This window comes from Heloderma suspectum, chromosome 8, assembly GCF_057233095.1.
Source record: "Heloderma suspectum isolate Gila_16-S chromosome 8, 16-S_ref, whole genome shotgun sequence".
NCBI classification, from domain to species: Eukaryota; Metazoa; Chordata; class Lepidosauria; order Squamata; family Helodermatidae; genus Heloderma; species Heloderma suspectum.
Window position 1 is genome coordinate 10,500,534 of NC_139465.1, and position 15,272 is coordinate 10,515,805.

At 46.2% G+C, this 15,272-nt stretch overlaps 1 protein-coding gene across 1 annotated transcript in view; it reads right to left on the reverse strand.

Moving 5' to 3' along the window:
- Window positions 1-15,272, reverse strand: part of LPCAT2 (lysophosphatidylcholine acyltransferase 2) — a 61,816-nt gene that overhangs the window by 38,768 nt on the left and 7,776 nt on the right. The window contains exons 2-3 of the mRNA XM_084812867.1: window positions 7,519-7,658; window positions 4,089-4,306 (exon numbers count right to left, since the gene is read on the reverse strand). Coding sequence (XP_084668993.1) covers window positions 4,089-4,306; window positions 7,519-7,658 — 358 coding nt within the window. The remainder of the gene's footprint in view (window positions 1-4,088; window positions 4,307-7,518; window positions 7,659-15,272) is intronic.

The window sequence follows — 15,272 nt, forward strand, 5'->3', positions numbered from 1 at the left end:
TGATCAGATTTGCAGATGACACAAAATTGGGAGGGATAGCTAATAATTTGGAAGACAGAAACAAAATTCAAAGTGATCTGGATAGACTGGAGCGCTGGGCAGAAAACAACAGAATGACATTTAATAGGGATAAATGCCAAGTTCTGCACCTAGGAAAAAGAAACCAAATGCACAGTTACGAGAGAGGGGATACGTGGCTCAACAACGCTACAAGCGAGAAGGATCTTGGAATTGTTGTCAATCACAAGCTGAATATGAGCCAACAATGTGATATGGCTGTAAAAAAGGCAAATGCTCTTTTGGGCTGCATTAATAGAAGCATGGCTTCCAAATCCCGGGAAGTACTAGTTCCCCTCTACTCAGCACTGGTTAGGCCTCATCTGGAGTACTGTGTCCAGTTCTGGGCACCACACTTTAAGAAGGATGCAGACAAACAGGAGAGGGTTCAGAGGAGGGCAACAAAGATGATCAGGGGACTGGAAACAAAGCCCTATGAAGAGAGACTGAAAGAACTGGGCATGTTTAGCCTTGAGAAGAGAAGACTGAGGGGAGATATGATAGCGCTCTTCAAGTACTTGAAAGGTTGTCACAGAGAGGAAGGCCAGGATCTCTTCTTGATCATCCCAGAGTGCAGGACATGGAATAATGGGCTCAAGTTACAGGAAGCCAGATTCCGGCTGAACATCAGGAAAAACGTCCTGACTGTTAGAGCAATACGACAATGGAACCAATTACCTAGGGAGGTGGTGGGCTCTCCCACACTGGAGGCATTCAAGACGAGGCTGGACAGCCATCTGTCAGGGATGCTCTGACTTGGATTCCTGCATTGAGCAGGGGGATGGACTCGATGGCCTTGTAGGCCCCTTCCAACCCTATTATTCTATGATTCTATGATCTATATGGTCTTAAGAACAATGAAGAGTCTTGTGGCACTTTACAAACCATCAAATTTATAACAGCATAAGCTTCCATGGACTACAGTCCACTTCATCAGATGATTGACATGTTATCAGGAGTTATATATACACAGTACACATGGTTGGAAGGGAGCAGGAAGTACCGACAGTGTCTTGGCAGCACTGTTTGTGTTCTCAGCAACCAGAGTTTTGTGAATGAGCGCTATTTATACGTGATTGTTACTTCAAAAATGATGAGAGACAGCGTACTGTAGTGGTTAGAGTGCTGGACTGGGACTCGGGAAATCCAGGTTCTAGTCTCCACTGTGCCATGAAGCTCACTAGGTGACTTTGGGCCAGTCACTGACTCTCAGCCTAACCTACCTCACAGGGTTGTTGTGAAGATAAAATGGAGAGGAAGAGGATCATGTAAGCTGCCTTGGGCTCTATGGAGGAAAGGCAGAGTATATATGAGACAAACAAAAACAATCAAAAACAGCATTCAAAACCTCATTCGTCCACCTGCAGTCTAAACTGATAAACAGAGTATATTGCCCTTCCTCCTTGGTAGGGATGTGCAAATCAGCAAGACTTGAGCTCACTGAGGTTCTCCAAATTCCATCTCAAAGCTTGTTCTGACTCAAGAGTGTATCAGATTGCAAACTTTGTTTTTCCATGCATATTTCCCCAAATGTACGCGTAGATCGTGTACATCTCAAAGATGTGTTCATTCGTTTCCCATTGGTTACAGTGTATTTGTCTACATTTTTCAAAAGTACGGACTTTTTCATATGCATTTATTTACATGTAGACATGCTGTCAAACATTTGGGGGGGGGCGGTGTCCGTGAATCACACTGCAAGTTTGGAAATGTATGAACTTACAGACTGCATCCACATCTGTATTCACTCCAGAAGGTGTGAAATCCTGATACATCCTGTGTAAATCCTGATAAAAATGAACTGAAACAAATTTCTCATACATCCCTACTCCTAGGACAGCCTTCCCCAACTCAGCGCACTCCAGATGTGTTGAAATGCAATTCCCATAATCTCTGACCACTGGCCATGCTGGATAGGACTAATGGAAGCAGCAGTCCAAAACAACTGGAGGACACCGAGTTTGGGAAAACCGTTCGTGGAGCTCATTACAATTTCCATGGTTCTCTCCATACCCCCAATTTTTATCCTCACAACACCCCTGTGAGGTAGATTAGGCCAAAAGTTTGTGTGGCTCTGAGCCTGTCACTATGAGCTTTGTGACTGAGTGTAGATATGAACCTGGGTTTTCCCCCATCCTACCTCGGCATTCTAAATGCTGCATCATGCTGGCTTTTGTGCTGCCACCTCATTCTTCTGCATGTGTTAGACAAGGTCCAATAATAATGGTAAAATAATAAAATAATGAAATAATAACAGAATAAATTAACAACACACTGAGACACTAAGGGTGCAATCCTATGGCCACTAGTCAGCGGTTAGAGGGCCGTTGGATACGTCAGTTCCTGGGAACCGACCTCGGAACCCGAGCTCTGAGGTCGGTTCCCTGAGAACCAACCCCTGTGCTGCCTCGTAGGCAGCACGGAATGGCCCCGCGGAAGAGGAGCATGGAGTGGGAGAAACAGGGCATTCCTGGGGGTGTTCCAGGGCAGGGAAGTTGGACATCTGGTATGACATATCTAGGGATGTACGAAAGTTCCGCCACGGATCTCAGGGAGGCCAAATGCCAGCGCATTCGTCCTCCAGAAATCGGTGGCGGAACGGCCCCCCGCCCCCCCCCCGGGATGGGACTTACCTTAGGCGGATCTTCCTGGCGGCGGCGGCAGCTCCAGTGGCGGCTGCGGCGGCGGCAGCCGGTCTTCTGACCAGCTGCCGCCACCACCATTTCCAGGTTAAAAAAAAAACACAAAAAAACCCGTGATAGGCTACGTAAAGATTTACGTAGCCTATCACGGCTAGATTTTAAAAAAACACCGTGATAGGCTACATAAATGTTTACGTAGCCTATCACAGCTGATTTAAAACAACAACAACATGCGCATACGCAAATGGCGGCGCCCATGGGCGCCGCCATTTGCGTTCCTTATTTTGGCACGTCTTAGTCTACGTAAACATTTACGTAGGCTAAGACGGCGAAAATAAGGGGAACGCAAATAGCGTAGCATCTTTGCGTTCCAAAATAAGGAACGCAAATGGCGGCGCCCATGGGCGCCGCCATTTGCATATGCGCGTTTGTTTGGGTTTTTTTAAAATCAGTCGTGATAGGCTACGTAAACATTTATGTAGCCCATCACAGCTGACAGCAGGGACGCAAACGGCAGCAGCTACGGCTGCCGCCATTTGCGTCCCTGCTAGCCAGCGGCCGGATGTCCGGCTGCTGGCGGAGCCGGCCGCAGAACCCCTGCGGAGCGGAGCCGGCCGGCCAGGATTCCAGGGGGGAGGAACGGAGCGCCTCCCCCCCCGGCCAGGATTCTGGGGGGAGGGACGGAACGCCTCCCCCCCAGCATCAGCATAATCTGCGGAAAGGTAAGTACCTTTCGTACATCCCTAGATATATCCAACATGTTCTCCAGCTGCAATCCCCTCCATGCTTCTCCTGCCTTGCATTGGATAGGCGGTCAATCCTACCACCTATCCTGGTGGGATTGTTCCCTCCGACAATAAGACACTAAGGGCGTAATCATAACTAGATAGTTGTCCGCCTCTGAACTTGGAGGAGACCGCCTATCCAAAGCAAGGCAGGAGAGGCACAGGGGGGATCTTTCCCTCCATGTCTCTCCTGCCTTGCTATTTTTCGCTAGACAGCCATTTTCAGGGGGGCGACCAGGAGAGGAAGCTGCCGTATGACACACTGGATGTGTTGTATGTGCAGCTCCGCTGTCCCCATGCCGGAATGTCCCACAGAACGCCCCTTTTCAGTCACTCCGTACTCCTCTTCTGAGAGTGGAGGATGGGGCTTCTCCACACTGACTCCGAGGCAGCACAGATGAGAGGGAGGTCAGTTTTCTGGGAACTGACATCGGAGCACGGATTCAGAGGTCGGTTCCCGGAAATAAGCATATCCTATGGCCCTCTAGACAGTGTCCAGTGGCCATAGGATTGCTCCCTAAGATACTAACCCCGGTTAGAGGCTCAGTTCAGAAACCAGGAAAACCCAACCCACATTCCCTTGCATTTTGCAATAGTAACTTACGGCCGAGAATGGGCACAGAGAGGTTTTCTTGCCGAGATACTGTCGACGGCAAGCCTGCCAGGACACAGACAATTCCGTCGAAGAAGCTGGAGTGGGGTGCGGCCACAAGGATAGGCGCTTGCTCAGGTCTGGCTACTTCCCCCTTCACTTTGACTCGGAAGCCCATCGCAAAGAATAAAGCACGGCCAAAGAACGTGAGGGCAGTATAGGACACTGTCCTTGAAATAAGGAACAATGAAAAGGAGTCATGAGAGCATTAAGGGAATATTTGTTCTTGCTTCATTCAAATCCTTCCTCAAAAGCCACCTTTCCAATGAAGCCTTTGGCTCCACCTCCTGATTCTCATCCCCTGCCACGTATGGCCAAAACAACTGCCTCCTCTTCCCCTGGTTACCCCTGCCTGTTTCCCCTCCTCCTGCCATTTCTTTGGACTGTGAGCTCCTCAGGACAAAGGCTTGCCTTCTTGTATTCTGCAAAGTGTATTCCATATATTGGTAACACTATGTTACTACTGATATCATACATAAGGAGAGCCCTGCTGGTTCAGACCGAGGGTCCATCTAGTCCAGCATGTTGTTCACACAATGGCCAACCAGCTGCTCATGGGAAACTGACAAGCAGGACATGAGCACAAGAACACCCTCCCGCCCATGTTCCCATGTTGCTGCATCTGATACTGGAAGTAGCATAGAGCCATCAGGACTAGTAGCCATTGATAGCCATTTCCTCCAGGGATTTGTCTAATCTCCTTTTCAAGCCATCCAAATTGGAGCCCATCACTAGCGATGGCGGAGAATTCCGCCATGGATTTCAGTGAGGCCGAATGCACTGGCATTCCCCCCCCCCCAAAATCTGTGGCAGAACGGCCTGCCACCCCCCCGCCACCCCCGTGGATCCCCCCCCGGGACGAGACTTACCTGGGGTGGATGTTCCGGATGGCAGCGGCTCCGGCAGCGGCTTCGGTGGCAGCAGCTGGTCTTCTGACCGGCCACCGCCACCATTTGCAGTCTGGTCTTTTGTGTCTTTGGTTTTTTTACCCAGATGTGATAGGCTACGTAAAGACTTAGGCTACGTAAGTCTTTACATAGCCTATCACGTCTGGGTAAAAAAACAAAAACAAAAAAAAACCCGTACGCAAATGGCGGCGGCTATGGCAGCCGCCATTTGCGTTCCTTATTTTTCACTGTTTTAGCCTACGTAAATATTTACGTAGACTAAAACAGTGAAAAATAAGGAATGCAAATGGTGGCCGCCATAGCTGCCGCCATTTGCAGACGCTGCATGTTTTGTTGTTGTTGTTTTTACGTTAGCCGTGATAGGCTACGTAAATTCTTACATAGCCTATCACAGCTGTCTAGGTAGACGCTAATGGCGGCCGCCATTTATGTCCGCACCAGGCTGTCCGTGGCCGGAAATCTGGCTGCGGATGGCCCTGGCCACGGAGCGGAGCCGGCCATCGAGGATTCCGCGGGGGAGGACCGGATCGCCTCCCCCCCCCCGTCGAGGATTCCGCAGGGAGGGATGGAGCGAAGGTAAGTGAGTTTCGTACATCCCTAGTCATCACTATGTCTCGTGGTAGAAAATTCCATAGCTTAACTATGCTCTCTGTGAAGAAGTCCTTCCTTTTATCTGTCCTGAATCTCCCACCAATCAGCTTCATGAGGTGACCCCTGGTTCTAGTATTATGAGCGAGGGAGACAAATCTCTCCCTATCCACTTTCTCCACACAATGCATAACTTTGTACACCTCTATCATGTTTCCCCCTTTCTCACCGTTTTTCTAAGCTAAAGAACTACTAATGCAAAGGCTACTACTATGTTAACGCTGCTACTACTAGTACTACTACTACTACTAAAATAATTCAAATGGCGTTTTAAAATGTCCATTGCTGCTTAACCTATATTATCATGTTGCAATTCCCTTTCAGGTAGGTCACTATGTATTTATTTTTTAAAATTATTTATTCCCTGCCCTTTATTTTAAAAAAAGAATGTACAAGGAAACTTACAAAACATTAAAAAAATACCCCAAAATATAAAAATTCAAGAACAGAAATGATAAGAGCTGAAACACAGTAAAACCATAAAGCGGCAAGGCAATAAAACCTCAGAATAAAAAAAATGAAATCCTTCTCATAGCTCAATTAAAAGCCTGGGCAAAAATTCTCAACAGATAAGGAACAGCTGACAGCCATAGAACAGTGGACTGGCAAAGGGGAATGTAGGAGTCAGCATCTTGGATTTGGGCTGGAGACTGAACACGAAAGGGAAAGAGAGGGACCTAGCATGTCCCCAAAGAGCATAAGGCCACCACAGCTCAAGATTTTCCAGGAGTTTCTTCTGCTAGCACCAGGGAGAAAAAGTCAACAAACCAGTTCTAGCAATTTCCATCTCCATCCTGATCAGATCTTTTGTGAAGTGAATACGTTTTAACTGCCCACTCAAGATCAAGCCACCAGAAAATACTTTGCATTACTAGAGGGATAGCCACAACCATACATTGTTGCTGGGAAAACCCATCTCACCACCCACCCTGCCTCTCTCCAGCAACTGTGAGGACTGCAGCTAATCTCAAAGGGAACAAGGAAGCCGGGGCGGGGGGGTGTTACATTATTGTCCCAGCTAATCAGAAAGTCCCAGTGCTTCGATCCTGGAAGCCCTGGCTTCACTACATCACTGTGAGTAGCTATCTGGAATCCCGAACATGAGAAATCCACATTGCAACATGTTGTTGCAGAGGAGGGGGATTGCCAACATTTTGAGCAGTCTCTGCTCCTATGCCTTTAACGGTCACTTCCTCTGCAAACTTTAGCAGGTGACCATGATGTGAGATCAGAGTTCTTAGTCAGGATAGCAGGAAGCCATGAGAACTCCTTGCAATGTGGTGTTGCAGGTCTCACCTGAATACTATATTCTAGGATTTAAAGAAACAAACAAAAACAAAACTTTGTTTTTCCCTCTTCAGATTTAAGAGGGAAGTGAAGGCTTTTATAGTTTCGCTCATGCTCCGAAAAGCATGAGAATGATGACGTTAAGGCTCCTGCCTTAAGTTCCGTTTCATATACTCAGCTAAGACACTGGACAGTCTCCCGTGGTGTGTTGACGTACACAAAATCTCATGCATGTCTACTTAGAAGTAAGTCCCACTGAATTCAATGGGACTTACTTCCTGGTGTGTACAGCACTGTAGCCTTAGGATTCATGCACCCACATCTAGTTCCTGGGACCATGTCACACTGAACACAGAAAAATGCACTGTGCTTATGACTGGGCTTTGTTTTGGCCCCGGATGATGACCAAAATATTGTTGCAAATAAGTTGTGAAGCTTTCACCATCACACAGACAAATCTGTGCTATTTATAACAAGGCGATGCCTCCACATTAAGAGGGGTGGGAAGTCTCCCAGAGTGTTTCCAATAGCTGGGTTACCTTTTCCATCCCAGAAGTGGCAAGGTCCCCTTCTCCGTGTTGCTGGAAGTTGCCAGAAGCGCAAACGGCCAAGCCATTAGGAAAATTAACAACAAGCATATGGCACGCAGTGGGATGAGAATAATCCCAAACAGGACAGCCTGGGGGAAAGAAGGGAGAACATCAACAAATCACCTGGACACCACCAGGGATATTTTAGTTCATTTGTTTGCTTTCAAAGCACATGTCAGAAGATCGGCTCTTAACGAACCAGCAATTAGCCATGGATAACCCACCCTCATAAGGCAATGCCAGAAACTCAAACACAAAGCAAGCATATGGGTCAATAAGAAAAAATCCCAAAATCCAAATCTTGCTGATGGAGGGGTCTGGATATCTTGAACGCTTGCTCACAATTGTGTGCATATTTTGTTTGCCCTAATAAAAGTATTGCCCAACCATGGATGAGAAACTTTGGTTTATTCTAGGTTTGGCTATGGCATTAGTTGAAAGTTGGGTATGTCTAGAGGACCAAGCTCCACCAGAGTTCTGGATGCCAAGAATGGACAAAGTCAATGGTTCAGATAGGAGAATATGGCTCATATATGGCCTGTGTAACTTTAAAGAATTATGAACCCTAATCAAAGATAATGACATGTGCTTCCCACTTCTGCATGCTGAGAAGTTCCAAGGGCTTCCAGCTTTGATTTCCTTCAGAAGAGAGTGCCCTACAGACTTATGACAACTGGCCAGTGTGGTCTAGTAGTTAAAGGTGTTGGGCTAGATCTCGGGAGATCTGGGTTCTAGTCTAGACTCGGCCATGAAGCTCACTAGGTGAATTTGAGCCATTCACTGACTCTCAGCCTAATGTGCCTCACAGGGTTGATGTGAGGATAAAACAGAGAAGTGGAGAACCATGTAAGCGACATAACAACAATAACAACAACAACAACAACAACAGGAGGAGGAGGAGGAGGAGGAGGAGGAGGAGGAGATTTTTGTTATACTTCTATTTCAGGGGTGGGCAATATGTGGCCCACAGGCCACATATGCCTCCCACACCCCCAGTGTGCCCCCTGTTACCCACCCTCCCAATTTCAAGGGTACCAGTGTGTGTGTATTTATCAAACAAAATGCCGTCCAGAGCTGCTATGGACCACCAAAAGGGTCAAAATTAACACGTTTGCAAGCTAATTTTGACCCTTTTAGCACTCCTAGCAGCTCCGAATGCCATTTTATATTTATGTATTTTCCCACTGTTTTTGGCACCCACTGGGGGGCGGCCTGCAGAGGGGTCCTGGGGGAGGGCAAAAATGGCCCCTTGATGTCCCAAAGTTGCCCGCCCCTGCTCTGTTTTGAAATAGCCAAATAACACAGAAGTGGAGCCTAGTGGCATCGAAGTGGAGCCAAGTGGCACCTGGTGCTCCTAACCCACATCAGATCCCTGGAGAAAGTCCCCGAATCCCCAAGGTGGCTTCAGCCAATTCACAGCTTTCTCTTCCTCCCTGTTGCTCCCACCCACCCAGAATCTAGCTCCTCCTTCAAGCTCTGATGGGTCTCTCATTCAAATACGGAGAAATTCCCAGCTACCTCTTTGAGGAAACATTAAGCAACTGCTCTGGGCTATGAAACAGCAATTTGCTGAGCAAAAGGAAATGGTCAGCCAGCTGTTGTAACAACAAACACTACGCTATTTCCTTCACACACACTTTTCTCAAGACAGCTTGCAATGCAAGTTGAGGATTTGCTCCTCGTAAAACTCCCTGGATCACATGGTCACAAACCGGAACAAGAGGCGAGTTCAGGGGATGGAGAGACCAAACAGCCAGTTCATGTCTGCATGTTTGACACATGATAAGTGTATTATCAAGTGATGACTTCCACATGCAAATAGGTCACCATTGATCAACACACACCACAGTCAGAACTCACTGCTATAAATTGTGCGGAATGGAAAGCAAAGGTTTGTACACATTCATAGGGAAGGAAAGATCTATCACAGCCCTTATGGCTAAATGGAACCACAAACCATTGGGCAACATACCAACTGTTGGGCAACACACAACAGGAAAAGGCTATTGCCCTCATGTCTGCCCGTCGGCTTCCGGGAGGCAGCTGGTTGGCCACTATGGAAAAAGTGCTATGCAAAAAAAAAAAAATGAAATCCTACATTTTTTTTACCATTCTTATTCAATATAATAGAAAACAAATTGCTTTTGAAAAGGAATTCAAATGAGAAGATAATTTTGGAGAAATTCTCACTGGTTCACGTTTGAGGTTCTTTTGCTTGCATTACTTCTAAGGTGGCTGAACGGTGTGTGTGAGTGTCCTCTCTTTCATTGTACAATCATATCTATGGCAGTATAACCTCATCGACTTCCTGCGTGTAAATTAAAGCCCAGGGGAAGTCATCATGAGGTGATTCATCCACTGGGCTTTTTCAAGCCAGGAACCACAGGGAGGCTGCAGGCAATGGAGATATTGTGTCTCAGAAACAAAAACACAGAGAGAGCACCTTCAGTCACCTCACAGTTAGAAGGTAGTGGTGAGCCCACCTCTGAGAAACTGTTGAAGAATTTCCCTTCCCCTCTGGAGAACTTTGGTGAAATGGTCCCCCCAGTTTTTCTGCCTACAAATAGGGTGGATAATTTCAGGAAGCCATTTGTGCACAGATCTACATAGAATACAGGGTGTTGGAATAGACCAGCTGTTCCCAACCTGGTTTCCTCCAGATGTTGTGGACTACAACTCCCAGCATTCCTGACCATTGGTCATGTTGGCTGGAGCTGATGGGAACTAAAGACCAGAATGTCTGGAGGGCACCAGGTTGTGGAAGATGGGACTAGATGGGCCTTTGGTCTGATCTAGGAGGGCTCTTCTTATGTTCACATCACCTCAAAATGGCACGGTTTCCAATGGGGTCTGGACACACATGGATCTGCAATCATCAAAGACTGAGCCATCAGTGAACAAGCTACATGAATGTATGAACTGGGACAATTTCCTATGAAATCAGGCCCTCCCAACTTCAGCCAGCATTCCCAAACCTAGTGCACCCCATGACTCCATATATGTTATTTATTTATTTATTTATTTATTTATTTAGTATCCTGCCCTATATCATTAAGACCTTAGGGCAGCGTACAGATTAAATCAATTTAAACAGTATAAAACAATAAACAGTTAAAAACATATTAAACCATGAACAAGCTGACGCCAATTAAAATCTATTAATATTAAAAACACTTAAAACAGTGTGCTACTTTAGGGAATGCTGGACTATAACTCCTATCATGTCCAGCCAGCATAACTATGCCCTGCAGATGTGTTGGACTACAGTTCCCATTATCTCCATGCAGCACAGCCAATTATCCCCTGCAACCCACATCACCCCCATCCAGCAATGACCATGCTGGCCAGGGATGGTGGGATTTGTCATCCAACACATCTGCAGGGCACCAGCTTGGGGAGGGCTGGCTCAGGCATTCTTGCAGTTAATTCTCTGGATGTGTTTCTCATACTGTTAGTCATGCCCCAGGCAGAAAAAAACAACTTCAGCCATTGATCAACTGTCAAAAGGACACAGAAAGTAACTTCCTGGCCTGCAATATTTGCCTAGATATCAATGCCAGGAAGGTAGAAGGTTTTTTTGTTTTGTTTTTTAAACAAAATTGAATGTCAGTATTTTAAACTAAGACAGCGTCATGCTTTGTTGTATAACCGGTTTTACAACCACAGGTGGCACACGGACAGATGTAGAGTGAAATAACATAAAAACCATGCTGATCATCAGTACTTGCACACTGCTGGCCAGGTCTAAATACCCTAGAACAAACCTCAGAAACTTCTGCAGTGCATAGGTTTTCCTTTGGCAGACACATCATTGCGGAAAAGCATTCTACTTAAAGGTAGAAAGTCTGAAGGTCAGTGCCTTACAGTGTCTAAATACTACTGTCATCCAGCAGAGAAAGTACAGAGCAGGGGAAAATTCCCCTCCTACTGCAGCTGAAACAGAATCAGTCCCCTGACTGTCAGCAGAAGCAGGTCCTCCCACCCACCCACACCAGCAAATATCCAACAATTCTTGGGTCTCTCTGACAGCTTCTACACTCAACTCATGTCCCACCATGATGCTACATTCCCAGCGTGTTGAACCTCTTTCAGCCCAAGAGCTGAATCCCATTGTCGAGAAGCTCTTGGGGGCCACATTCTAGTGGTGGGTGGGTCCAAAGGCAAATGGAACAGAGCTGGCATACTTAAAAATGTTGTTGTTGTTCAGTCATTAAGTTGTGTCCGACTCTTCGTGACCCCATGGACCATAGCACGCCAGGCCTTCCTGTCCTCCGCTCTCTCCCAGAGTGTGCTCAAGTCCATATTCATTGCAATACTTAAAAATACCAGCATATTTTAGCTTAAAGCTATTACTGCCAGTAACTAGGGCTGAGGAGAGGCATTTCAACCTTTTTGAATGGGAACAAGTGTGCAAGAACTGGGAAACCACCAAGCAAGCGGTGGTCGGAGAAAGTGGGTGGGGCCAGAGGAAGGGGGCGTGGTCATCTGGGAACCCCAGAGGGCTGGTTTGGGATTCCAAGAGGGCCGTATGTGGCCCATAGTCTGAGGTTCTGCACCCCTGCAAGCATCAACAGTATGAGAGGGTAAAGCCTGGGTGCAAAGTTCAACTTCTTAAATAATTTGTTTGTTTGTTTTAAAGCACAACATTTTCCCCAAAATCAAACAGGTGCAAAACAGCAAGACCATGCACGGGTGCGGAAGGCTGAAGCTTTGCTTTTATGCCAGATCAGATAATGGGCCAATTAGCATCCCTGAAGGGCATAACTTTATACATTATTACTGCTGTAACGTGCAGTTACAGCTGTAGCCTTATGCCTTCAAGGACGGTGTGCCTCATCTGATGTTTGTAAGTGGAACGAACAAAACTAACTAGGGAAGTGGCAACATGGTATCTGATGGAAAACCATGAGACAAGCTTCACATATAGGACCGTGGGAGAGAAGACTGGGGGAGAAGATCTATGGGTGCAATACAGCAACCGAGCAGAGAGCAATGTTTATAGAATTTACCATTTCCTATCTGTACCAAACCCAACTTTTGACCAAGTTCAACAAACATTAGCCATACACTTTTGGAACAGAACACTCACTTCCTTTTATTTGCTTTCTTTCTTGCTTCTTGGCATGCCTTTAATCATCATTCCTTCGAGCAAGTCTGGGCGTTCCATGGCTGCAAAGGTGACAGCACCCTTGGGTTGTGTTCAACCTGCCCTTTCATCACCATGTACACAGTGATGTTCAGGCCTCACTTACTGACTGATGAGGGGTATCAACATTCTTACAGTACTACCACAACAGATGGAGATCTATTACACACGCAGTGACAAATGCAATCCACAACAGCCAACGATTACAGAGTTCTGAAAATAGGACTTAAAACAGCCTTCCCCAACCTGGGGCCCTCCAGATGTTTTTGACTTCAACTCCCATCAGCCCCAGCTGGTCCTTGCCCTAGGTGGGTATCCTATACACAAATTGCTGACCTTTGCACAATAACCTAACCATGTATTTAAGAACTTGCCTGCTCGCCTATGGCGGCAAGGAATTCCATACAGGCAAGTGAGCGGGCTGGTGGGTGGGTGGAGGAGAGACAGATCTCTGTCTCTCTTCCACCATTCCACTTGGTTTCGATGTTAGCAATGGAGGAGGGAAAGCCCTTTTCTCCACAGCCAGCATGGAAACCTATCAGTCTGAAGGATGGGGGATAGATCTCTATTTTAGTTTATTATTATTATTTATTTAGTTTATTTAGTTTAGTTTATTATTAGCTTGTTAAGGGTCTAGGAGCCTGCAATTCCATACTGGCTAAAGAGGCATTTCCTCTTCTTTTGCAGCCAATATAAAATGCATATTTATTTACTTACTTGCAGGCTGCTAACTTTTGCTGGCTTATTTACAAGGTCACACGCATCCCTGCCCCACACATCCAGCCAGAATAATTTCACATATTTCATGCCCAAGAGTCTGCCAATTTCACCAGACTGCATGAGACAATTATTTGATTGTCTTGGTGAAAACTTGCAGATCAGCACTGCAAGGACTGTCACATGATACATGCTGCTTTGTTTTGTGCAAAGATCTGCTAAAACTAGGAAGCAATAAATCACTGGTGTCCTTCTTCTGTTCAGGAAAACAGATTAAAAATTGCAGTTTTGATCTATAGCAAACCCCTCCCCCCATTTTTAAAGGGGAAAAAAACCTGTTCCAGCAAAACAAGATTTATAATAGCTTTTAAAGAAATCCCTTTCTTCTAAATATGATTTATTTAGGGTGCAATCCTATGCATGTTTAGGCAGAAAAGAACTCCTGCAACTCCCAGCATTCCCTAGCTAGCATGGCTGGTGAATTCTGTCTAAACATGGATAGGATTGCACCCATAACTTAATACAAGAAAGAATCAAATTGCTTTTTTGGGGGGAGGTGCAGAATTTTAGAGTTTACAGCATTCTGGAACAAGCAGCACAAAACTGCATGAAACCAACAATAAACGTTGACGTAGTTCCTTAGTCTAGCAAGTTATACCTGCTGTCTGAGGAAATACACTAGCCCTGAAGCCACAGGGGGGGAAACCTGCAATCTTTGGCTACAAATAAAAATAATCAATAATGATTAAAAATTGGCTTGCTTATCCTGGCTTTTCCCAACTGTTAACCTGTCTAAATGTTGTTGTGTTTTTATAATGATGCATTATTTTATAATTTGTGTAAACCACTTTAGACTTTTTTAAAATGGGAAGAGGTATCAAAACAGTTTAAAATAAATAAATATAGAGGACAATCTATGGGCCCTGGAAGAGCACCCCAGGGACCATAGGAATGCTTGGAAAAATCCTTCTGAGGTTGGAGACAGTGCTCCAACCTTGGAAGGGGGAGTTGGAGATCCGCCCTTCCATCCCTGCCCCCTTGCAGCCAACATGGGAAGTACTGCACCAGCTGCCCCCAAAGTCAGAAAAGTGACCTCGGAGGATGAGGAAAGGGGGTGTTCCAGTGGGTGGGAAGGGGAGTAGACAGGAAAGGCCAGGATGTGAGATAGCCTGAGTGTCCTCCAGCCCTTCCCTTCCCTTCCCTTACAAAGCACCAAAGATGGAGGACGGAGAGGCAAAGATCACCTCTGCTGCTCTTCCCACCCTGCCGGCTTCAGCCTGGCAGGACGTAGGAATCTCGGAAGCTTCCAAGTTCGGAAGCTTCTGAGAAGCAGGGGAGCAATTGATAGGATTGCACCCTAAACAAACAGATACAAATCCAAGAATATAGTTCAAACACTGTCAAGAATGTGCACCCCCACACACACTAATACCCAACACCACCAGCAAGTATGGCATCATTCACACAAAGAAAGGCAAAACGTTTTGGATGCTTTTTTCCATGTCCACAGCTCCCTTGCCTGTAGGCAGGAATAAGCTACCTTTGCGTACTGCTTTATGAATTTGGAGAGCATTTGAACACAAGGTCCTCAACCTGCATTCTAGAAGGGGCACAGTCCTGAAGAGTCTTTCCCGCAGGTTCTTCTGACAAGTCTTAGAACAACATGTAGCATCTGCAACAAAGCGATCAGGACTCCAACCACAGCAGCATTCTGTGGCTACGCATAAATGAATGCTCTGTCCTCACCAGGCTTTGGGGAATGGGTTCTCTCCCACAGAGGCGTTTTTCTCCCCACTGAATATTTATTTTTAGTGCTTCTGCAAACATCAGGTTGTGCAAT